Raw genomic sequence first — 25,595 nt, 5'->3', positions numbered from 1 at the left:
TCAACTAATCGCGCCATTTTAAATAATGTTTTTATCAATAGTTTACAAATAAATAAAAAAAAAAACGTGTCTTTTGCACTAAAATACTAATAAGTGTCAGTTGCACAAAAACTAAAAACTAATAAGTGTCAGTTGCACAAAAACTAAAAAACTAATAAGTGTCAGTTGCACAAAACTAAAAACTAATAAGTGTCAGTTGCACAAAAATTAAAACTAATAAGTGTCAGTTGCACAAAATTAAAACTAATAAGTGTCAGTTGCACGAAAAATTAAAAACTAATAAGTGTCAGTTGCACTAAAAAATAATGTCTATGCACTTCACTTAAACTAAAAATTGTTTATAATTTTTTGTAAAAAAAATTATTTAAAAAACCGTAGAGAACTTCACAGAGAACTTTAACACAGTAAACGTCAGAGAATATTTGAGCAGAGATTCGTACTTCATTCAGAGACTCGTACTTCTTTTTTGTGGAGTATGCTATCGCGCGTTGCTTTTATAGGTGGGGCGCGACTCATCAACTGCGCAGTAGAAAGTTCTAGAACAACCTGTGACGTCATAAATGACGCAGTAAAAATAGATGTCGCCCTAAAAAGTACCAACATAACCAAGCAAAAAGTAGTGAAATCCCCTAGAATAACGTGTCAACATAATCTAAAACGCTAGATAGCGCGACAAATGGTATGACGTCACCTACTACCCAGTTTGATAATCAAACAAAGAAAACAAGTTTTTTCCTGCACGTGCATGAGTCATCAGTCTAAAAATAGATCTTCTGGAACTTTCTACTACGCAGTTATAAAATCAAACAAAGAAAACAAGTTTTTTCCTGCACGTGCATGAGTCATCAGTCTAAAAATAGATCTTCTGGAACTTTCTACTGCGCAGTTTCAGAATCGAACAAAGAAAACAAGTTTATTCCTGCACATGAATACGTCATCAGTCTAAAAATAAATTTTCCGGAACTTTCTACTGCGCAGTTTCAGAATCGAACAAAGAAAACAAGTTTTTTCCTGCTTATGGATGAGTCATCAGTCTAAAAATAAATATTCTGGAACTTTCTACTGCGCAGTTTTTTAAATTAACCAATGGAATTAAAATATTATTGATTAAAAAATTGTGTGGTGGGGGATGATAACAAATAGCTGTGCTGGATTTTTAATTATTCAGTAATTCATTGTCTGTTGTCGAGATACGAGCTATCAAAATGGAGATGATAATAGATGTGCAAGGGTTTAAAGGCTCAAATAATCAGTTTATTGTAAAAGAGCTTGCTTCAATTACGGTCCAGCATAAAATTGATGGTGTTGAAGAAATGTCATGTACGTTATTCAAACCACCTTGTGATTGGACATCATTATCAAATCAGTGTCAACGCTTAAATATTTGGGTAACATATAATCATCATGGAATCACCTGGGATGCTGGAAAAACGCAATATTTAAAGCTAAAAGAAACAATTGAACATGTGACTCATAATTACAAATATATTTATGTAAAAGGTTTTGAGAAAAAATTATGGATCGAAGATTTGATTGGAAGCGAAAAAATTGTAATTGATTTAGATGATTTTAAAGTTCCCGCGTTAAAAAATATAAAATTATTGAACAATAATTTTTGTGAATATCACTGTAAATTGAACAATAATAATTACTTGTGTGCTCTTGAAAATGTAATAGTTTTAAAAAATTGGATTTTTAAGTAATTAATAAAATTGAACTTGATGTTATTCTATTTTTTTCTCTATTTTTTCCCCCTTTTCTTTTTATTTTTAAAGATATTAAGTAATTGTTTACATTTTTATAATTAATTATTATTATTTTAATTGAATTATCAAATAATTTACATGCATTCTGGTAGTCAAAACTGATGATAAGTTGACATCAACTACTTGTTATCACATTTTGATGATAACAAGTTGAATTTACTACCACTATTAACGATCGATTTTAAATTTCCCGCGTTTTGAAAAAATAATTACTTGCATGCTTTTGGAAAAAATGTAGAAATTGATATTTAAATTAATTTGATGCAATTCAACTTTTTTTTCTAACAATTATTATTTTTAAAAGATATTAAATCATTGTTTACATTTTTATAACCTAGAAAATAATTGTTTACATTTTATAATTAATTGAATTATCAAATAATTTACATGCATAATGATAGTCAAAAACTGATGATAAGTTGACATCTACCCACTGAAATAATTTGTTGTCACATTTTGATGACAACAAGTTGATTGAATTTACCACCAACATTAACGATCAGATGTATCGATTTTAAATTTCCCGCGCTTGAAAAATAATAATTACTTGCATTTTTGGAAAATATTTAATAAAATTGAATTTGATGCAATTCAACTTTTTTTCTAACAATTATTATTTTTAAAAGATATTAAATCATTGTTTACATTTTTATAACCTAGAAAATAATTGTTTACATTTTATAATTAATTATTATTTTAATTGATGATAAGTTGTCATCAACATAATGTTGCAACCATGCTGAGTGTAATAAATTGATGACAATTTAACGACAACTTACGGTCATTTTCAGTCATTTATGCAAACTTGCTGACTACCAGAGTATATTTTTTACGAAGTTTGATTGTACCACAACTAATGATTAGATACATTGATTATTACTTTAGTGTTTTATCTTTTAAAAAACAGGTAATTATAATTTATATTTTAATTTATTTAAATGAATATCGATGTATTTCAATAAATATCGATGAATTTCAAACGGCTGGAATTTTATAGCCGATAATTCGAATACAATGTTGGTTACATTTTTTACTCATAGATGGCGGTATTCTAATCGTCTAAACTTACGCGCGCAAATTTTTTTCTACGATAAAATTTATTCATTTTTAATTAATTTGTGAATAAAAAAATTATGATTACGATCATACACCATGATATTAATTGATATATTCATATTATTTTTGTAAGACATCGTTTAAATCAATTTCTTTGAAAATGTAAACAAACCAGCGTGGGTTTGTTACCCACGAGCTCATAGTGACCAACAATAAAAGATCTGTAAATTTCTGCGATTGGCCAAGAAAAATCAATTTTTTTTCTGATTGGCCCTTTAATTTTTTTTTGTCTTACATATAAGATTTTAGAAAAGTGGTGGTGGGGTAGTTTCGTGTAAAAACCTGTCACGGAAGACAAAGGGCTGAAATAACGTGACAAGTTTTTCTATTGCGACAAGTGTTTGAAGTTATTCGATAAAATCAATTACGATTTAAAGTTCTTGGATAAAATCAATTGCGATTGAAAAAGTCATCATTAAAAAAACAACGTAAGTAATAAAAAAATATTTTCTTTCCTATTAAACAATTTTTTCTTTTTTTTTTTTTTTGAATAATTATGTCTAAATATTAAAAATAATTAGAAGGAAAATTAATTTTCTTAAAAATTCATTTTGTATTGATAAATTAATTTTTTTATTATTTAAAGACACAAATAAATATGTAAAATAATTAATCATGTAGAAATAAGAAAATTTCTTTTGTTTTAACACAGGATAGTAAAAATAATTGGGAAAAAAACTTATTCGTAAAGTCTTCAATTGTAATATAATCGAAAATTAAGTATATTAATAATTAAATACTTTATAAATAATTTTTTAAATTATTTTTACTAATCTGTGTAAAAAATAGTTTTTCACCGTAACTGACTTTTCTATTTTCTTCATGATTATTATTAATTTACATATTTAAATTGCGCGTGTGTGTGTCTCAAAATCCAAGTCATGATAAGGAAAATTTATTTCTTAGATTTTTTAATTATTAAATATTTTATGAATAAGTTTGTTTAGACGCAACTAATTATTTTAATTAAACACTTAGAAAAACATATACATAATCAAGTATTTTTGCCATTGCAGGACGATGGATCGAGAATTCAATATAGAAATGAATTTCATTGAGAGGCGGTTGCATTATCTCTTCGTAGTACCGTTAAGAATTTACTTAAACTACAATGACGAATACTTTTTGGCGGGTGATGTTCGAAGCCAAGTCATCCGCATTTTGAGTGGAGGTGAATCGGTGCGAGATGGCCCACTTATCGTTTTGGACGGCATATCCGTCGAACTAATTGTTGATGATTCCCGGCAAGAATGGGTGCTTCAAGTGCCAAATTCGAACCGGGAATTAAGAATTCTGATGGGGGCTGCCGTCGAAGCGATATTTTGTTGGATAGGTGATGGAGTTGTTGATTATCACCGTCAAATTGATGAGAACATCAATAACTTCTTACACCAACAACAACAACAACAACAACAACAACAACAACAACAACAACAACAACAACAACAACAACAACAACAACAACAACAACAACAACAACAACAACAACAACAACAACAACAACAACAACAACAACAACAACAACAACAACAACAACAACAACAACAACAACAACAACAACAACAACAACAACAACAACAACAACAACAACAACAACAACAACAACAACAACAACAACAACAACAACAACAACAACAACAACAACAACAACAACAACAACAACAACAACAACAACAACAACAACAACAACAACAACAACAACAACAACAACAACAACAACAACAACAACAACAACAACAACAACAACAACAACAACAACAACAACAACAACAACAACAACAACAACAACAACAACAACAACAACAACAACAACAACAACAACAACAACAACAACAACAACAACAACAACAACAACAACAACAACAACAACAACAACAACAACAACAACAACAACAACAACAACAACAACAACAACAACAACAACAACAACAACAACAACAACAACAACAACAACAACAACAACAACAACAACAACAACAACAACAACAACAACAACAACAACAACAACAACAACAACAACAACAACAACAACAACAACAACAACAACAACAACAACAACAACAACAACAACAACAACAACAACAACAACAACAACAACAACAACAACAACAACAACAACAACAACAACAACAACAACAACAACAACAACAACAACAACAACAACAACAACAACAACAACAACAACAACAACAACAACAACAACAACAACAACAACAACAACAACAACAACAACAACAACAACAACAACAACAACAACAACAACAACAACAACAACAACAACAACAACAACAACAACAACAACAACAACAACAACAACAACAACAACAACAACAACAACAACAACAACAACAACAACAACAACAACAACAACAACAACAACAACAACAACAACAACAACAACAACAACAACAACAACAACAACAACAACAACAACAACAACAACAACAACAACAACAACAACAACAACAACAACAACAACAACAACAACAACAACAACAACAACAACAACAACAACAACAACAACAACAACAACAACAACAACAACAACAACAACAACAACAACAACAACAACAACAACAACAACAACAACAACAACAACAACAACAACAACAACAACAACAACAACAACAACAACAACAACAACAACAACAACAACAACAACAACAACAACAACAACAACAACAACAACAACAACAACAACAACAACAACAACAACAACAACAACAACAACAACAACAACAACAACAACAACAACAACAACAACAACAACAACAACAACAACAACAACAACAACAACAACAACAACAACAACAACAACAACAACAACAACAACAACAACAACAACAACAACAACAACAACAACAACAACAACAACAACAACAACAACAACAACAACAACAACAACAACAACAACAACAACAACAACAACAACAACAACAACAACAACAACAACAACAACAACAACAACAACAACAACAACAACAACAACAACAACAACAACAACAACAACAACAACAACAACAACAACAACAACAACAACAACAACAACAACAACAACAACAACAACAACAACAACAACAACAACAACAACAACAACAACAACAACAACAACAACAACAACAACAACAACAACAACAACAACAACAACAACAACAACAACAACAGCATCAACAGCGAGTTATTGCTGATCATCAATTGATCTCAAAGGGCTGTCATGAGCGTTGTTGTTGTCATGATAGGCATCAATCACAACAACAACGGCGAGAATCGCCAACACCGTCACTGGCTTCAACGCTGCTGGTGAGTGATGATGATGATGATGCATCACCACCATCACGACCGCCGTCACCAGAGTCATTACCGCCATCACCTCTTCCACTGCAACCGCAATCATCATCGTCAGCTCAAAGGTTTCGGTCCGATGGAGAAAATTCGTCATCATCAGATGGAGAATAAAATTATAATTTTTTTTATTATCATTTTCTTATTTATAATTTTTTTATTAGCATTTTCTCATTATAATTTTTTTATTACCATTCAATATCATTTTGTAAGAACACACACACACACACACACACACACACACACACACACACACACACACACACACACATTCTTTTTATGTATCTTAAGTATTTTTTTTAAATTTAATTTTTAAATTTAATTTTTGAATATTAAATATTTTTTTTTTAAATTTATTGATTAATAAAAAAGTACTCAATACACTTATATTTTTTCGTTTATATGTTAAAAAATATACTTGCCTCTCCTGTCCAACTTATCCCTCATGATTAAAATAGTCGTAAATACCGCGCGCTGCACGGAGTGTGCGCGAGCGGTTTTTTAAATTTCCCGCAAATATAAAGCCTTGTGGATAGCGTCGACTTGTCATCTGCTTTGCGCTGCGCATGCGCAGTCTGACTTTTTTCCAATTTGGATTATTATTATTGTTATTATTATTATTATTATTATTATTATTATTATTATTATTATTATTTCTTTTTTAAGTAAATGCTCAGGGGGTTATCCCCGGTAGTCCGACTCTACCGAGGGCCTCAGCTGAGCGCCAAATCGTTACTGCTGCGATGCTTCATCAACAAGATGATCAGCATGCGCAGCAGGCCAAGTTTCGTTGCCTAAGTAGCCGGAGGGATCCAAGAATTACAGCCTTTTGCATCCTCGATGCCAGAAGCTCAACTTGCGCTGAACAAGTTGGTATTCTAGCCAATGCAGATACAAAAGACTGTTTCATCCCTCCTAGGACGCCAACAATGAGGACGACAAGTTTGACACGGTAACCTGAGTAAAGTTTGCCAATTTCGAACAGGAGATCCTGATATATCTCGTGTTTGTGCTCTTCTTTAACCGTAATGTTATACTCAGCAGGAGCTGAAAACTCAATGACATAAATGTCACGAGCGGTTTTATCGAAGAGCACAATATCAGGTTTGTTGTGATCTATTTTCCGCGTTGTTGCGAATGGCACGTTCCAATAAATGCGGCAACGGTCATTCTCAACAACTTGCGGAATATCTCCTGGCAGATAAGGCAGCACTGGTGTTTTGTCGATACCGTGCGTATGTCTAAGGTGGTAGTAGAGTACTCGCAGAGCAGCATTATGACGCTGGATGTATGCACTTCTTGCCAGCACAGGACATGCTGACAAGAGATGCATAAGCGTCTCAGGATGTTGCTTACACACCCTACACGATGTGTCGGGTAGCTGCATCTGGAGTACTTTCGCACGGTATTCGAGGGTATTGATTACACCATCTTGGCAGGCAAAAATATATCCTTCGGTCTCGGACATCAGGCCAGCTGACTTAAGGAAGGAAAACGTCAGCTGGGTGGACAAGCCATGGTCACGCACGTGTTTAAAGAACACGCTGTGCATGGACTTGTCCATGTGTGTACTGAGCAGTTTTTGCTGCTCAGCATTCCTGACGACACTCTTAAATTCCTCCTTAGGGAGTTCAATAAGAGGGTTTACTCTTCCGAGACCGAGGGATTTTGCACTCTTAAATTCCTCCTTAGGGAGTTCAATAAGAGGGTTTACTCTTCCGAGACCGAGGGATTTTGCCGCGTACTTTGCTGCCTTATATAAGAACGCTCCCTTCTGCAGATTCTCATGACTATGAACAATCTGCATAAGGAAGTCGTCCTCATCTGCAGTGAAATTGACAACTTCGTATGTTAAACCCAAAACCAAACGATCGTGTAGACACTCCAAGCTCTGTAGACCTCTTCCTCCGATGTTCCGGGAAAGGTATAATCTGGTGACTGAGGATTTAGGGTGCATGCTCCGATTGATATTCATGACTTTGCGTGTCTTGATATCGAGATCTCTAAGCTCTTTTCGGGTCCATTTAAGGACACCGAAAGAGTAGAGTAGTACTGGGACAGCAAGCATGTTTGTTGCAGAGACTTTGTTTTTTTCCGGAAAGTTCTGATGACCAGATTTTCCGGAGTCTCCGTCCATACTCGCTACAGAGAGTCGTTTTGATTTTCGAGACATCCTGCATAGGACTCCCGTCAATCCCTAGATATTTGTACGACTCTCCGGCGTCAAGATGGTCAATGACGCTCCCATCTACTAACTCGATATCTTCGCGCAAATCAGAGCACTTACCCCTCACCAGATTAACGACCGCGCACTTGTCCAACCCAAAAGCCATGCCGACATCCCGTGTATACTCCCCTACGATATTCAAGGCTGTCTGAAGGTGCTCCTCATCAGGAGCATATACCTTCAGATCATCCATGTAGAGTAAGTGGGTGATCGAATATTTCCGATCAGTTGGTGGGCCCACTGAGTATCCACGGGTACGGCGTAGCGCAACAGATATCGGCAGCAGTGAGATGCAAAACAGCAACGGGCTCAGGGAATCTCCCTGGAAGACACCTCGCTTGTACTGTTATTATTATTATTATTATTATTATTATTTCTTTTTTTAAGTTAAATGCTCAGGGGGTTATCCCCGGTAGTCCGACTCTACCGAGGGCCTCACCTGAGCGCCAAATCGTTACTAATGCGATGCTTCATCAACAAGATGATCAGCATGCGCAGCAGGCCAAGTTTCGTTGCCTTAGGAGACGGAGGGACCCGAGAATAACAGCCTTTTGCATCCTCGATGCCAGAAGCTCAACTTGCGCTGAACAAGTTGGTATTCTAGCCAATGCAGATACAAAAGACTGTTTCATCCCTCCTAGGACGCCAACAATGAGGACGACAAGTTTGACACGGTAACCTGGGTAAAGTTTGCCAATTTCGAACAGGAGATCCTGATATATCTCGTGTTTGTGCTCTTCTTTAACCGTAATGTTATACTCAGCAGGAGCTGAAAACTCAATGACATAAATGTCACGAGCGGTTTTATCGAAGAGCACAATATCAGGTTTGTTGTGATCTATTTTCCGCGTTGTTGCGAATGGCACGTTCCAATAAATGCGGCAACGGTCGTTCTCAACAACTTGCGGAATATCTCCTGGCAGATAAGGCAGCACTGGTGTTTTATCGATACCGTGCGTATGTCTAAGGTGGTAGTAAAGTACTCGCAGAGCAGCATTATGACGCTGGATGTATGCACTTCTTGCCAGCACAGGACATGCTGACAAGAGATGCATAAGCGTCTCAGGATGTTGCTTACACACCCTACACGATGTGTCGGGTAGCTGCATCTGGAGTACTTTCGCACGGTATTCGAGGGTATTGATTACACCATCTTGGCAGGCAAAAATATATCCTTCGGTCTCGGACATCAGGCCAGCTGACTTAAGGAAGGAAAACGTCAGCTGGGTGGACAAGCCATGGTCACGCACGTGTTTAAAGAACACGCTGTGCATGGACTTGTCCATGTGTGTACTGAGCAGTTTTTGCTGCTCAGCATTCCTGACGACACTCTTAAATTCCTCCTTAGGGAGTTCAATAAGAGGGTTTACTCTTCCGAGACCGAGGGATTTTGCCGCGTACTTTGCTGCCTTATATAAGAACGCTCCCTTCTGCAGATTCTCATGACTATGAACAATCTGCATAAGGAAGTCGTCCTCATCTGCAGTGAAATTGACAACTTCGTATGTTAAACCCAAAACCAAACGATCGTGTAGACACTCCAAGCTCTGTAGACCTCTCCCTCCGATGTTCCGGGAAAGGTATAATCTGGTGACTGAGGATTTAGGGTGCATGCTCCGATTGATATTCATGACTTTGCGTGTCTTGATATCGAGATCTCTAAGCTCTTTTCGGGTCCATTTAAGGACACCGAAAGAGTAAAGTAGTACTGGGACAGCAAGCATGTTTGTTGCAGAGACTTTGTTTTTTCCGGAAAGTTCTGATGACCAGATTTTCCGGAGTCTCCGTCCATACTCGCTGCAGAGAGTCGTTTTGATTTTCGAGACATCCTGCATAGGACTCCCGTCAATCCCTAGATATTTGTACGACTCTCCGGCGTCAAGATGGTCAATGACGCTCCCATCTACTAACTCGATATCTTCGCGCAAATCAGAGCACTTACCCCTCACCAGATTAACGACCGCGCACTTGTCCAACCCAAAAGCCATGCCGACATCCCGTGTATACTCCCCTACGATATTCAAGGCTGTCTGAAGGTGCTCCTCATCAGGAGCATATACCTTCAGATCATCCATGTAGAGTAAGTGGGTGATCGAATATTTCCGATCAGTTGGTGGGCCCACTGAGTATCCACGGGTACGGCGTAGCGCAACAGATATCGGCAGCAGTGAGATGCAAAACAGCAACGGGCTCAGGGAATCTCCCTGGAAGACACCTCGCTTGTACTGTACAACTTCGGTCACACGTTTGTCGTTGCCACATGAAATGTGGAACCGTGTTCGCCAAAGTTGCATCGTACGCTGTATGCATCCCACTGTATCGCGATTGACCCCAAGGCATTTGAGCAAAAAGAGAATGAGCTCGTGAGATGTTGAGTCGAATGCCTTACGGTAGTCAATCCAGGCCATTGACAGGTTGCGCTGATAGTAGACCGCGTCTTGAATGACACAACGATCTACTAACAGATTCTCTTTGCAACCTGACAAGCCTCTTTTACTGCCACGTTGTTCGTATATCTGCTGCCATACAGGATCTATCTCCTGTAGAATGCGATTATTCAAGATTTTTGTGAAAATCTTATAAACTGCATTCAAACAGGTGATAGGCCTGTAGTTCTTCGGATCGGACAAGTCACCTTTCTTAGGGATGAGCACGGTTCGCCCTTCTACAAGCCAGCACGGAATAGGTTCGTTGCCTCTGATAAACGCTGTAAATATCCGGGCCAGGTGGCTGTGGGTAGAAGTAAGTTTCTTCCACCAAAACAAGTTAATGCCATCCGGACCCGGAGCAGCCCAGTTCTTACCATTATTCAGAGCCAAACGAACTTCTTCCGTGCTGACTTCAGGGCTCTCTTCATCAGCATTGTCGTTTCGGTGGCGGCGACAAAATGCCTCGAAGTCGTTGAGAGCTGGAGTGTCACGATTCACGTCTGGTTGATCACCATACAACTCGGACCAGAAAGCTTCTACTCGCTCGATAGATGGGGGATCGCCAGAAACAGATGTCTTAGGTGTCAGAAAGCGTGAAGGACTTAACCGAAACAAAGAGTTATCGGTAAGCCGCTTCAGCTTTTTCTCTAGTGACTTTTTAGCAGTCCCTAGAGCCCGCAACCTGTTGAGAGAACCTTCTTTGATGTTAAGAAGATTCTTCTTATTCAGTGTGTGATGTTGATATCGTAGTCCAGCCGCAATACGGCGGACTTTAGGCGTAAACGCTTTACGAGCATTTACGTACTCAATAACACACTGAATGCGGGAGACATGTTTCCGGAGATCATCAATCTTCAGTGAAAGCTGTCCAATGCGACCTCTCATCTTAGCCTCCGGAGAAGGAGTATTATTTCTTGCCGGAGGTAAGAGTGAGGAAGCAGCATCATAGACAGCTTGATTGATGGTGAGTAGAGTAGAATCTTCCTGAATCCGAAGCGATAGCTCGTGGTTTTCCGTGTCAAGTTGGTCTTTGGGGTAGTGTGTCTTTTTAGAGACACATACTTGTCGTCTTTCAAAATCATTGTCAGCGTCTTCGGAAGAACGGCGTCTCTCCTGATGTAGCTGTGCTGGAAAAGACAGACGGTGAGATACTCGTCTGTTATTTAACAGTGATCGTCGTGTTCGCCGGAGATGAGAGGCATAATCACGCAGATGTTGTTGTGAAAAATGGCTATGGTTAGGGTGCATATCGCTCCAGAGAGCATGCATCCTAGCCATGTAACCTCTCCGCTCCGGTTCACTGTTATTATAGCACATCAGGAGATCGACTCGTAATTCCTCCGTCCACCTAAATGCAGTCCGTTGTTCGCCAGGGTCGTCATCATTCGGAATCTCGGTGCTCCGCCCAGCTAGTGGGTAGCCCTCATCCGAGAAGGGCCGGTTGTGGGGAGCACTTCTGTGTTCAGTATTGTCTTGAACTCAGTTTACTTCACATTGGGGAGTTAACCCAATGCGAAGGTTGTTGTGCGCTTAGTAGGTCAGTAGATGGAGGGCTGACCTATCTAGCCCACGGTGCGCCACGGAGTAATCAAAATCTCCGCTGGCCGCACAACATGCACCGTGGGCATTTATTATTATTATTATTATTATTATTATTATTATTATTATTATTATTATTATTATTATTATTATTATTATTATTATTATTATTATTATTATTATTATTATTATTATTATTATTATTATTATTATTATTATTATTATTATTATTATTATTATTATTATTATTATTATTATTATTATTATTATTATTATTATTATTATTATTATTATTATTATTATTATTATTATTATTATTATTATTATTATTATTATTATTATTATTATTATTATTATTATTATTATTATTATTATTATTATTATTATTATTATTATTATTATTATTATTATTATTATTATTATTATTATTATTATTATTATTATTATTATTATTATTATTATTATTATTATTATTATTATTATTATTATTATTATTATTATTATTATTATTATTATTATTATTATTATTATTATTATTATTATTATTATTATTATTATTATTATTATTATTATTATTATTATTATTATTATTATTATTATTATTATTATTATTATTATTATTATTATTATTATTATTATTATTATTATTATTATTATTATTATTATTATTATTATTATTATTATTATTATTATTATTATTATTATTATTATTATTATTATTATTATTATTATTATTATTATTATTATTATTATTATTATTATTATTATTATTATTATTATTATTATTATTATTATTATTATTATTATTATTATTATTATTATTATTATTATTATTATTATTATTATTATTATTATTATTATTATTATTATTATTATTATTATTATTATTATTATTATTATTATTATTATTATTATTATTATTATTATTATTATTATTATTATTATTATTATTATTATTATTATTATTATTATTATTATTATTATTATTATTATTATTATTATTATTATTATTATTATTATTATTATTATTATTATTATTATTATTATTATTATTATTATTATTATTATTATTATTATTATTATTATTATTATTATTATTATTATTATTATTATTATTATTATTATTATTATTATTATTATTATTATTATTATTATTATTATTATTATTATTATTATTATTATTATTATTATTATTATTATTATTATTATTATTATTATTATTATTATTATTATTATTATTATTATTATTATTATTATTATTATTATTATTATTATTATTATTATTATTATTATTATTATTATTATTATTATTATTATTATTATTATTATTATTATTATTATTATTATTATTATTATTATTATTATTATTATTATTATTATTATTATTATTATTATTATTATTATTATTATTATTATTATTATTATTATTATTATTATTATTATTATTATTATTATTATTATTATTATTATTATTATTATTATTATTATTATTATTATTATTATTATTATTATTATTATTATTATTATTATTATTATTATTATTATTATTATTATTATTATTATTATTATTATTATTATTATTATTATTATTATTATTATTATTATTATTATTATTATTATTATTATTATTATTATTATTATTATTATTATTATTATTATGATTATTATTATTATTATTATTATTATTATTATTATTATTATTATTATTATTATTATTATTATTATTATTATTATTATTATTATTATTATTATTATTATTATTATTATTATTATTATTATTATTATTATTATTATTATTATTATTATTATTATTATTATTATTATTATTATTATTATTATTATTATTATTATTATTATTATTATTATTATTATTATTATTATTATTATTATTATTATTATTATTATTATTATTATTATTATTATTATTATTATTATTATTATTATTATTATCATTATTATTATTATTATTATTATTATTATTATTATCATTATTATTATTATTATTATTATTATTATTATTATTATTATTATTATTATTATTATTATTATTATTATTATTATTATTATTATTATTATTATTATTATTATCATTATTATTATTATTATTATTATTATTATTATTATCATTATTATTATTATTATTATTATTATTATTATTATTATTATTATTATTATTATTATTATTATTATTATTATTATTATTATTATTATTATTATTATTATTATTATTATTATTATTATTATTATTATTATTATTATTATTATTATTATTATTATTATTATTATTATTATTATTATTATTATTATTATTATTATTATTATTATTATTATTATTATTATTATTATTATTATTATTATTATTATTATTATTATTATTATTATAAATTAAAATACAACTACAAAACATAAAATTACTATGGATAGGTCTATGAAAAATTGTGTAAAAAAATAATAACATTTTGAATATTTTATTTTGTTAAAAAATAAAAGTACATTTTAAGTTGACAAAAGAACAAATTCAAATTTACAGTATTTGCTACCGTGAAATCGAAGATAGAGATGCTCTTCTTCAACAGTGTTGGTGAGATTTTTTAATGTCTCTTCATCAGCAATCAATTGGTTGTTGGTCCTCGTAGGAAAGTAGACTATAAATTCATTATCGAGAGCAGCAACCACTCTAGGTCCATACTGCGTTGGAATTTTTTTTAATTCGGTAATTTTGTACATTTTGCCAACTTCTAATTCTTGAAACTTTCTGGTTGGCAAAATGTTTTCTAAATTACTAATTTCATTAATTTTCTTCAAATCCATCCTATCACAGATATTTGATTAATTACTTAATTAATTAATTAAATAATATGTTAATTAATTCATTGATAAAAAATCAAATATTTATCTAAATTTACAAGTGAAATGACTTACGTGATTTATAAAAAAATGAACACACTAAATATCATAAAAAACTTTAGTATAAAATTTTCACTGACTGTTCACTTAGATGTTTCAGCATAGACAGAGTGCTGAGAGCTCGAGAGCTCAGAAATTATTCGTCTACCCCCACTACAACCTCGGAAACAAGCTCGAACTTGTCGGATGACGCAATCGATGACGTTATTCATTAAAAAAAAAGGGGTGAGGGATAATTAAACCGATAGATGGCATCCTCCCCGCATGCTTCTCGCATGTACTTGTCCAAACCTCAGTTTCAATATATAAGATTTGAAATAACTACACTTATAATTACACACACGGACACAACCTGTAGATGGCAGGTAGCTAGTGCCAGCTCTGGGGTGATGCGAATTACACAACCACCTTTAATCTGGTAGGCGGCCTATGACCCATTTAGTTTGTGAGAAATGTGTGTGTGTGTGTGTGTGTGTGTGTGTGTGTGTGTGTATATTATTTTTTAAACAATAACTACCGTACATAAGTTAAAAAAACATCAAAAAATAACCTCAAAGCGTGTTTCCATTTTACCAACAGCCAAAACACGCTGATCGACTGCCAATATCCATACAGAAGATAAAACAGAGCTTACCGACTGCCAAATAACTGATTACCGACCACCAAATAACTGTTTACCGACTGCCAAATAACTGTTTACCGACTACCAGTAAAAGTTTACCGACTGCCTATGCGATTGGTAAAACAGACCTACCGACTGCCGATAGCCATACCGACTGCAGACAGGTTACCCTTGGTCGGTAAAACAGACCTACCGACTGCCGGTAGGTTACCCTCGGTCGGTAACTTAGCACGGACTAGAACCCACAATCTGTTTTATCGGGGGGGTGAACTCCCCCAGCTCAACTACTGATGAAGTAAGCTACACAAGGAAAGACAAAAATATTATTATAGTTAAATTAAATTCTGCCGCAGTCAAAGAAAAAATTATGAAAAATAAAAGTAAGTCATAAGTAAACTCGATTATCTACATTGAGAATGACATGACAAGTGAGGAGAGAAGTATGCAAAAAAAAATCAGAGACTTTGCTAGGCAGAAAAAGCAAGAAAACTGCAAAGTAAAGGTAGCCTTTGGAAAAATCATTGTTGATAACAAAGTTTGAACCTGGGACCGAAGTAAAGGTGAACTAATCTTAACAAATAAGACCAAAGTGGCTCCAAGCCCAGAAAGGCAAGAAAAAAACTAATAAACGATGCCCGGGATGCTAGTTGCTTACAAATAATTTTCTGGAACATACATGGTTACACTCCCCATCAGATAAAAAATTTAACAGGAAATAATGATATGATATGTCTATCAGAAACTTGGCTATTCAATGGGCCGCCTAAAATTCAATCAATGTGTTCATTGTAATACAGGAATGCTGAGAAAAAGGAGTCTGGCTGTGATAGCAAAATACAATGTCGAATGCATCAACAACTCACTGTCATGGATCTTTACTAAAACGAAACTCTCAACTCAGACAATAGTAGTTGGTAATATTTATTTAAAGCCCACCAGCTGTATGGAATCATTTTTCAAGAATCTACAAGATGTTATAGATAAAATTGTACAAAGTGAAAGTATAAATGTATTAATCATTGGTGGTGACTCTAACGCCTGGGTTGGAGCTGAGGATAATCTACCAATGGAACCATTTTTTGGCACTGTCTGTATGTTCGATATTATGATGTCAGATAATAAAACAAATTCTAGAGGTAGAAGACTCATGGATTTCATGAACCAGAATGGATTTGCGCTAATTAATGGAAGAACTCCGGGTGATAGACCTGCCAAGCCAACTTTTTGTTGCGGTACCAGTTCGAGCATTATTGACTTGGTGTGGATTAAAGCTGATCATCTTTATGCAGTGAAAGACTTTGAAGTAATTAAAGAAATAACTGACTCCGATCACTTTCCTGTTAAATTATCCTTATCCAGATATGATTACGAGGATTTGGAACGACCTGAGGAAACTGGGGGCACGTGTACTAAAAAGAAGTGGAGTTATAATGATAGTAATAAAGTAAAAAAATTTGTAAGTAATCTGAGTAGTTCAGATGATAACAACACTCTAATAAATATATTAAATGTACAAGAATTGTATAATAATCTAATTTCTGGGATATTTGAGGCTGCGGTATCTAGTGGCATCGTTGTGGACAAGAACTCAAGCAGAAAAAATCAAAATGCACCATGGTTTGACCTACAGTGCATTAATTAAAAAAAAACTCTGTGCAGTTTGTTAAAAAAATGCTTTAACTCGTGCTTTAAAGAAGAAGACAGAACTAATTATATTATTCATAAAAAACGATTTAAAAAACTTGTGAAAGATAAGAAAGCTGAATATAGAATAGAGATAGAAAAGGCGTTCAATAACGTTAAAGATTCAAAAAAATTTTGGGCTGCTATAAAGAAGTTCAGGCCATGTAACAGCTCGGTAACCCCACCACCTATAAAAACGTGGAATGAATACTACAGACACATCTACATCGCAAAACCTCCATCTGATTTTGTACCTGGTATACCCGGGGATGAAAGTCTGGGTGGTGAATTTACACTACCTGAATTAGAAGAAACCCTGAATAATCTAAAAGCAGGTAAAGCAACTGGTCTAGATCAAATACCAAACGAAGTCTATAAGTTATTACCGGAAAACTGGAAAGTGTACTTAGTTGGCCTTTTTAACTTAATCATGGAAAAAGAAACATGCCCAGAGAATTGGTCAAATATAGTTCTAACAATGATCTATAAAAAAAGGGACCCGGGAGTCCCGGAGAATTATAGAGAAATTGCGCTTGTTGATCATCTTACAAAGATTTTCACCTTCATTTTAAAAACACGCCTAGAAAAAATTTTAATTGGCAAAAATATTCTCCCAGAGTCACAATTTGGCTTTAGGCAAGGTAGAAGTTGTACTGACGCAATTTTCACGTTAATTGCCACAATTCAACTTCAACTTCAGCACAAGGGTAGAGAAATTTACGCGATCTTTGTGGACTTCAAACGTGCGTTCGACATGGTTCCACACCAGCGGCTTTGGAATAAATTGGCAAACCTAGGCATTAGTAATAAATTCATTCAGGTCCTTAAATATCTTTATGATCATGCCAATGTCAGAGTCAGAATAGGAAATAATTACTCGGACAGCTTTAAAGTGACTGAAGGAGTGCTTCAAGGAGAAGCACTGAGCGCTCTACTATTTATTCTCTACATAAGCGACTTCGAAGAATTTTTCAGATGTAAAGGTGCTGAAGGGCTGAACATCGATGGTATTAATGAATTATTAATTGCGCTTTACGCTGAGGATACAGTCATCCTAGCCAAATCACACATTGATCTAAAAAAGAAACTTGATGTACTTGCTGAATACTGTAACGCCAAAGGACTAAAGGTTAACAAAGAAAAAACGAAAATAATGACTTTTAAAAATGCTGGTAAAACGAAAAAAATGAGTGAAAAATATACCACGTATGAAGATACCAACCTAGAAGTGGTTAACACCTACAACTACCTTGGTATTCGGCTTTCATCAACAACATTAGGTAATTTAGCGTCCGTGTCGGCTAGGTCGAAAGCAAGTGTCGCATCAGCTGCTGGACTGGGAATTTTATTTAGATCTAGATGCCAAAACTGGGAGGCCTACATGAGCCTGTATTACAGCATGGTTACCTCGATAGCACTATATGCTTTCCCAGCTTGGAGTTTAAGATATTGTGATGAACTAGAAAAAATCGAGGTCGAATTTTTCAAGAAAGCACTACATCTTACAAGAAACACACCGGGCTGGGCAATCCGTCTCGAGCTAAATATCCCGCCTCTTAAATATCAAGCACTGAAAAATGTATGGTCCTGGTTTTTAAAAATTCTGGAGGCTGAGGACAGTTATGTGCCAAAAATCTGCGTAAAATGTTTGCTCAGTCTTGCTCAAAATGGATATGGCTCCTGTAAAAATAATTGGATATTGCAATTTGATAAATTCCTGAAATCCACCGGCCATGATTTTTTACTTAACAACCTTGATGTGAACGTATGGAAAAGTTATGAATCAATCATCTTCAAAAAGTTAAAAGACCATCTGAGTCTGAGCGACTATAACAGTTATAAGACCTCCAACCACAGCCAAGTCCGAATCAGTAGACCGGTAGAGAACGAAAGACCAACTTACTTTTATATAAGATCGATGATACTAATCAGAACTATAGTACAAATCAGATTAGCAGGAAAACATGCCTCTTGCTTCTCTTTAAATAAATCCAGCTACAAGGTGTATCCAATGAAAGAATGTCAATGCTGTGGTCTCTTCAAGGGGGAAACTATCAAAGATATATTGTTGGAATGTCCGGCCTATAATTCACTCAGATATCTACTACCAAAGGATGACGACCTACAGTTTGATGATAACTATATTTTTGTATTATTTAATAATTTATCTTTTGCCAGGTGTAAAGCTATATTTAGATTTCTGAATAATTGTTTTTTAACAAGAAGTTTTTTGCTTGAAGATAATTTTTAATTTCTGATATTTTAAAACCTGATCTCTCAATGTAATTTAATCTCATACTTATTTATTTATATATTTTGGGCAACGCTCCTCTCTGTTATAAGACTTTGTATCTTGATAAACAGAAATTAAATAAAAAAAAAAAATATTATAAAAATTCATACAATTTTAAAAATTTTATACAATTTTATAAAATCTTATAAAATTTTATAAAATTTCATAAAGTAAGCTCTGAGTAAGGAAAGTAATAAATAAATGTAATTTTATAAAATTGTATGGTATTTTATAAAATCGTATAAAATAGAATAAAATTTTACAAAGTTTTACACAATTGTATGAAATTATATAAAATTTTATCCAATTTTATAAGACTGTACAGCGAAATTTTATAGAATTTCATCTAATTTTATCAAATTTCATAGAATTTTATAAAATTTTATAAAATTTTATATGGTCAGATCTTAAATGGGAAGTAATAATTAGATAAAATTTTATCTAATTGTACGAAATTTTATAAGATTTTATAAAATTGTATAAACTTTTAAACAATTTCATAAAATTATATTATCATATACAATCTTCTACAATTTTATATAATTTTATGAAGTAAGTCCTTATAGAAGAGAAGTAATATTTAGATAAAATTTTACAAAATTTTAGAAGTTGTATACGATTTCATAAAATTATATGCAATCTTATAAAATCTTATACAAATTTATACAATTTTATAAAGTAAGATCTCAAAAGGGCAGTAATAATTTGATAAAATTTTATAAAATTGTATGAAATTTTATGAAATTATGTAAAATTTTATAACATTTCATAAAACTTTAGAGAATTTGATGTCACTATTGCATCTAGTGTGATGTAGCATTTTGTAAAATTTGATAAACTTTCACACAATTTTGTGAAGTTTATTACAAATTATTATAAAAATTGTTAGAAATTCAAAGTAAATAGACAAAATTTTCAGTGGCCATAAAAAAAAAATTTCATTTTTGCGGGCAAAATACGGTGATAAACAAATATGAAAATTATATGATAAAAACTATTATTGTTTACCTAATATATACAGGGTACCCCCAGAAAAATGTAGAAAAAAAAAATTCTGAATATTGAATAAAATTGATTTTATTAAAATTTTTTGTAAGTTATTTACATAAAGAAAAATTATATTTTACACAATTATTGGATGCAAAGGAAGATAAAAAAGTTTTTAATAGTTTTTATTTTAATACAAAAGTCTTTAACATTTTTCGACGAGCACTCGATTCTTGAAAAAGTTTAACGAAAAAAATTCAAAATAATGCTCAATTATATTTACAAAAGTAATTTTGGGATGGTTATAATAAATTAAAAAAAAAAAAAATTTTTTTTATAAAATTTTATAAGTACCTCGTTTTGCCTACCCCTGCCACCCCTTTCTTTTACATATTTATATATATTACATAATGTGATAATTTTCAATTTAATGTTTTTAAACTTTTATTTTGTCAACTATCAATTAAAGTTAATTCTTCATTACTCAAGGAAAAATTCAAAGGTTTCGCCATTAATTCAAAAATATAAATCATTAAAAGTCAATAAATTTAATCAATTTTAAAATTTCATGTCGATTAAACATTCGACAGTTGAATTATTCAAATTTATTTTTTATATATAATTACAAATTAGTGCTATGAAATACGGCTGATAAGAATTCATGAGTAATCATAAATACAGCCACGAATTTTTCTAAGCTACAACTGACCAATAGACGAGCGGAGCAGACTACGATTCTTCAATAACAAAAGTTAAGCAGCATCGAGCTTGGACATTAGTTGGATGGGTGACCCGTCCCGGAAAAAAAAATCATTTTATAAAACTTTATACTGAGAATGGCCTGGTAAAATTTTATGAAATTTTACAAAGTTTTATAAATTTTTATAAATTTTTATAAAACTTCATAAAATTTTATAAAACTTTATAAAATTTGATAAAATTTTACCAGGCCATTTTCAGTATAAAATCTTATGAAATTTTACAAAATGTTAGAACTCAAATTTTGTAAAATTTTGTAAATTTTATAAAAATATTTTTTCCCAGGTAGTTAAAACATATAGTATAAATGTCCTAATTTTTTTTGTGATCCAAATGATTACAATCCAGCAATTAGTTGATCAGAATTTTCACTTACTGTGCAATTTCACCATCCTCGAGAATCTTAAATTTCTTATGAGAGTAAGCGTAACCTCCGAAGGAATGTTCTTCTAAGCGTTTTTTATTTCTTCTTCGGTGGAGCATCATCATCTCGCGAAGACGGACCAGATTTATCAGACATAATTTCTAGTTCGACACTTTTTTTTATTTAGAAATTTGTCACCACAAGATTTTTTATTAAGGGGTTAGGGGTAGTCAGAATTTTCAAAAAATCGATTTTTTTTTTTTTGCATTTTCTTAAAGTATAATATTTTAAAAATATTGTGTGAAAATTTGAAGTGAATCCGACAAATTCTTTTCGAGTTATTTAACAATGACCAAAGGACGCTCGGGTGCTACGTGGCATTCGAGAGCAGGTAGCTAGAAACAGCTGCAAGCAACCGACCTTTCGGGTTTCATTGTCATGAATATCTCCCCATTTTAATGTATTTATAATTATATATATATATATATATATATATATATATATATATATATCCTTCTACATATATTCACAATTTGTAGGTAGTACAAGAACTGAAAAATAATTTTTGGTTGCCAGTATACCTGTAGTCGTTGCACTAATCAGTCGATAGTTTTGTGATAAATTATTTCTCAAGTGAATTAAATTATTAACCATGGGACGTGATTCTAGAAAGGTTTCAAGAGAACTTCGGAGTTCTGAAAAAATTAATAAGTCGCGTTCAGTCAAAAGAAAGAATGTTTTTAATCCGAAAACAGCCGAACGTGATGAAAGTATTCAGAGTACATCTTCTAAAAAATTAAAACAAAACACTGAAGATGATGTACCTGAAGACAGCAGTACTGAATTTCGAATAATAAATTTTATTCAGGTATTCACTGCAATTTCTGCTCTTATAAAATGTAAAAAATGTGATGGAAATGTAGTGTTTCAAACAGCAAGTACACGTGGGCTGGGATTCAAAATTGTAGTTGCATGTAATAACTGTGGAAATGAATATATTCCTTCCTGTTCTTTCGTTGGGCATTCTTATGAAATAAACAGACGTTTCATTTTTGTAATGAGAATACTAGGAATAGGATACGAAGGATTGTGCAAGTTTTGCGGCCTGATGGACATGCCGTCTTTTTTAGATAAATCTACGCATACAATTTTACTGAAACAGATTTTGAATTGTAGTAAAGCCGTCGCAGAAACCTTCATGACGAAAGCTGTGAATGAAGAAAAGCAAGCAATGCCAACAACTGAAAATGAAGATATAAATCATCTAACTGTATCGGGAGATGGAACCTGGCAAAAACGGGGATATACATCGTCATTTGGAGTTTCTTCTATAATTGGCTATTTTACTGGAAAGATTCTTGACATAAACATTAAAAGTGCATATTGTAAGCTATGTGAGTATTGGAAAAAAAAAACAAATACTGTTGAGTTCGAGGAATGGTATCAATCGCATGAAGATGTGTGTTCTGCTAATCATCAAGGGTCTTCTGGGAAAATGGAGGTGGATGCGATGGTCGAAATGTTTTCGTATTCTGAAACTAAATATGGAGTTAAGTATGCCAACTATATTGGTGATGGTGACTCCAAGACCTATTCAGGAATTATAAAATCAGATCCTTACGAAAATACAACTGTAAATAAAAAGGAATGTATAGGGCATGTCCAAAAGCGGATGGGGAGTCGATTACGTACGCTGAAGAGTAAACAAAAAGGTCTTGGTGGTCGAGGTAAGCTCACAGGAAAATTAATAGACAAACTAACTGTGTACTATGGTTTAGCAATACGCCGGCATTGTGATTCTATTGAAAATATGAAATCTGCTATAATGGCAACCTTTTATCACTACGGCTCGAGTGATGAAAAACCGAATCATGATATGTGTCCAAAAGGCGAAGAATCTTGGTGCTCTTACCAGCGCGCTGAAGCAAGAGGAGAGCTTGATACCTTTTCTCACGATTATTCTCCTTTACCTTCTGATGTTTTAAAAGCTATCAAGCCTATATACGAAGATCTTAGTAATGAAAATTTACTTTCAAGATGTGTAGGTGGATTCAATCAGAATAATAATGAAAGCTTTAACCAACTAGTATGGAAAATATGCCCAAAAACGGTAAATACTAGTTTTACCATCGTACAAATAGCTGCATACGTTGCTATGTGTATATTTAATGAGGGTATAAATTCATTATTAGTCTTGATGAATACACTAGGACTTAATTGTGGGCCTAATTCTCATCGGTATGCAGAAAGAATGGATGCTGCACGTATCAAAGTAGCAGATAAGCGCGCTAATGATAACACCCGAGAAGGTCGATTGCAACGTAGGCACCAGCAAATCGATATTTTGGAAGCTGCTATGTCGGCTGAAGAGCTATTATATGGTCCAGGAATAGATGACTCAGTGTAAGTTATTAAATAATTCTTATAATTCGACATAAATCCATAGCAAAACTTTAAATGCGTTTTTCTCAAAACTATGTTTTCTGAACTGGTGATCACTGTAACTTAAAAACTGCTCGGTAGATTTCAATAAAATTTATTGTACTTTTGAAATACATTAAAAACTCGTGCCTGATCGAAGGATTTTTTTTTTTTTTCAAAATTTCGATTTTTTTTTAACAATAAACTGTCGGTTTTTTTCTCGAAAATTTGAAAAAAATTTCCTGAGGCCGCCATTTTGTTAATTTCGAAAAAAAAAAAAAAAGCTTCGATCAGGCACAAGATTATCTATTAATAAAACTAATTTTTCTTGTCCGATTGATTTTAGATGAATCTCCAAGGACTTATGATGATCACCGCAAAGGACTTCGGGAGGAACGGGCTCTACAAAAACAGCGATAACTTTTTGAATTATTAATTTTTTTTTTTGAAATTTTCGTGAAGTCAAATCGAAACGTGTTCTAATAAAGCTATGTTTTTATTTTTGTCAAATAAAGTAATTAACTACAAAAAAAAAATTATTGAAAATCATCATTTTTTCATACCCCTGAGTACCCCTAACCCCTTAATAGTATTTATCTGGGTCACTTAATAACAAAATATTTTTTTATTGAAAAGCAATAAACAGAGTGCTACTATGGTAACCAAGTCGCGATAACCAGACTGTTAACTTCAGTAAACATATGATATAAATATATTTAGTGACAATATTCAAATAATACTACATTCAGAATTTTCTATCATGAATTGAAATTTAACCCCAAATAACTTTCGAAGGAGAAAGTTTATCGAAAAATTGCATGAAACCTTTTTTGTAGACCGCTAAATTTTCTACAAGATTATGCTACGGTATTATAAATCCTACCAAAAACAGATTCTCTGTATAAAATCGCGCCAAGTACAAGTTTAAAATTTTTTACAATTAAGAAAAGATTCTTTTTACAAAAAAAATTAATCAAATCGAAAATATACCAAGTACCTAATACAATTTAAAATCATGAAAAACATTTTCATAGAATTGAAAAAAAAATTGAAAAAAAAAAATTTCAATGTACTTGGTGTGCATTACTAAAAATTGATTCAAGAAAAATTAATTTCTAGAATGTTATGGCCCGGTGATAT

General features: G+C 31.9%; 2 protein-coding genes and 1 pseudogene across 3 annotated transcripts; 2 read left to right on the top strand and 1 right to left on the bottom strand.

The window, feature by feature from the left end:
* The first annotated feature begins 3,926 nt into the window (after positions 1–3,926).
* LOC130673811 (GATA zinc finger domain-containing protein 10-like) lies at positions 3,927–6,012 on the top strand (annotated as a pseudogene).
* A 6,429-nt stretch (positions 6,013–12,441) lies between these two features.
* Positions 12,442–18,702, bottom strand: LOC130673810 (probable cyclin-dependent serine/threonine-protein kinase DDB_G0292550). Its single transcript, XM_057479021.1, has 3 exons — positions 18,679–18,702; positions 18,472–18,562; positions 12,442–14,801 (listed from the first exon to the last, which is right to left on the bottom strand). Exons 1-3 carry the CDS (start codon positions 18,700–18,702, stop codon positions 12,469–12,471), a joined length of 2,448 nt encoding a protein of 815 aa, XP_057335004.1. The 3' UTR covers positions 12,442–12,468.
* A 3,942-nt stretch (positions 18,703–22,644) lies between these two features.
* Positions 22,645–25,025, top strand: LOC130672933 (uncharacterized). Of its 2 annotated transcripts, XR_008990794.1 has the most exons (3): positions 22,645–24,144; positions 24,245–24,437; positions 24,802–25,025. XR_008990794.1 is itself a non-coding variant. In XM_057477746.1 (2 exons), the coding sequence occupies exons 1-2, from the start codon at positions 22,687–22,689 to the stop codon at positions 24,803–24,805; spliced, it is 1,755 nt and encodes a 584-aa protein (XP_057333729.1). In that variant the 5' UTR covers positions 22,645–22,686; the 3' UTR covers positions 24,806–25,025. The 2 variants fall into 2 exon arrangements, 1 of the variants encoding a protein (XP_057333729.1); XM_057477746.1 differs by having other exon boundaries at positions 22,645–24,437.
* The last annotated feature ends 570 nt before the right edge of the window (positions 25,026–25,595 follow it).

This window comes from Microplitis mediator, chromosome 8 (assembly GCF_029852145.1).
Source record: "Microplitis mediator isolate UGA2020A chromosome 8, iyMicMedi2.1, whole genome shotgun sequence".
Lineage (NCBI taxonomy): Eukaryota > Metazoa > Arthropoda > Insecta > Hymenoptera > Braconidae > Microplitis > Microplitis mediator.
Note: the sequence above shows the minus strand (reverse complement) of the source record. Positions and strands in the feature narration are given on the sequence as shown.

Bases quoted from the DNA above. Each gene is read 5' to 3' on its own strand.
- LOC130672933 (XM_057477746.1), top strand. From the start codon at position 22,687: ATGGGACGTGATTCTAGAAAGGTTTCAAGAGAACTTCGGAGTTCTGAA.
- LOC130673810 (XM_057479021.1), bottom strand. From the start codon at position 18,702: ATGTGTGATTTGGCTAGGATGACT. The intron at 18,563-18,678 runs GTATCCTCAGCG...AATAAATAGTAG, and splicing joins GTGATTTGGCTAGGATGACT to AGCGCTCAGTGCTTCTCCTT. The intron at 14,802-18,471 runs TCATAAAGATAT...GTATTTTAATTT, and splicing joins TGACTCTGACATTGGCATGA to ATAATAATAATAATAATAAT.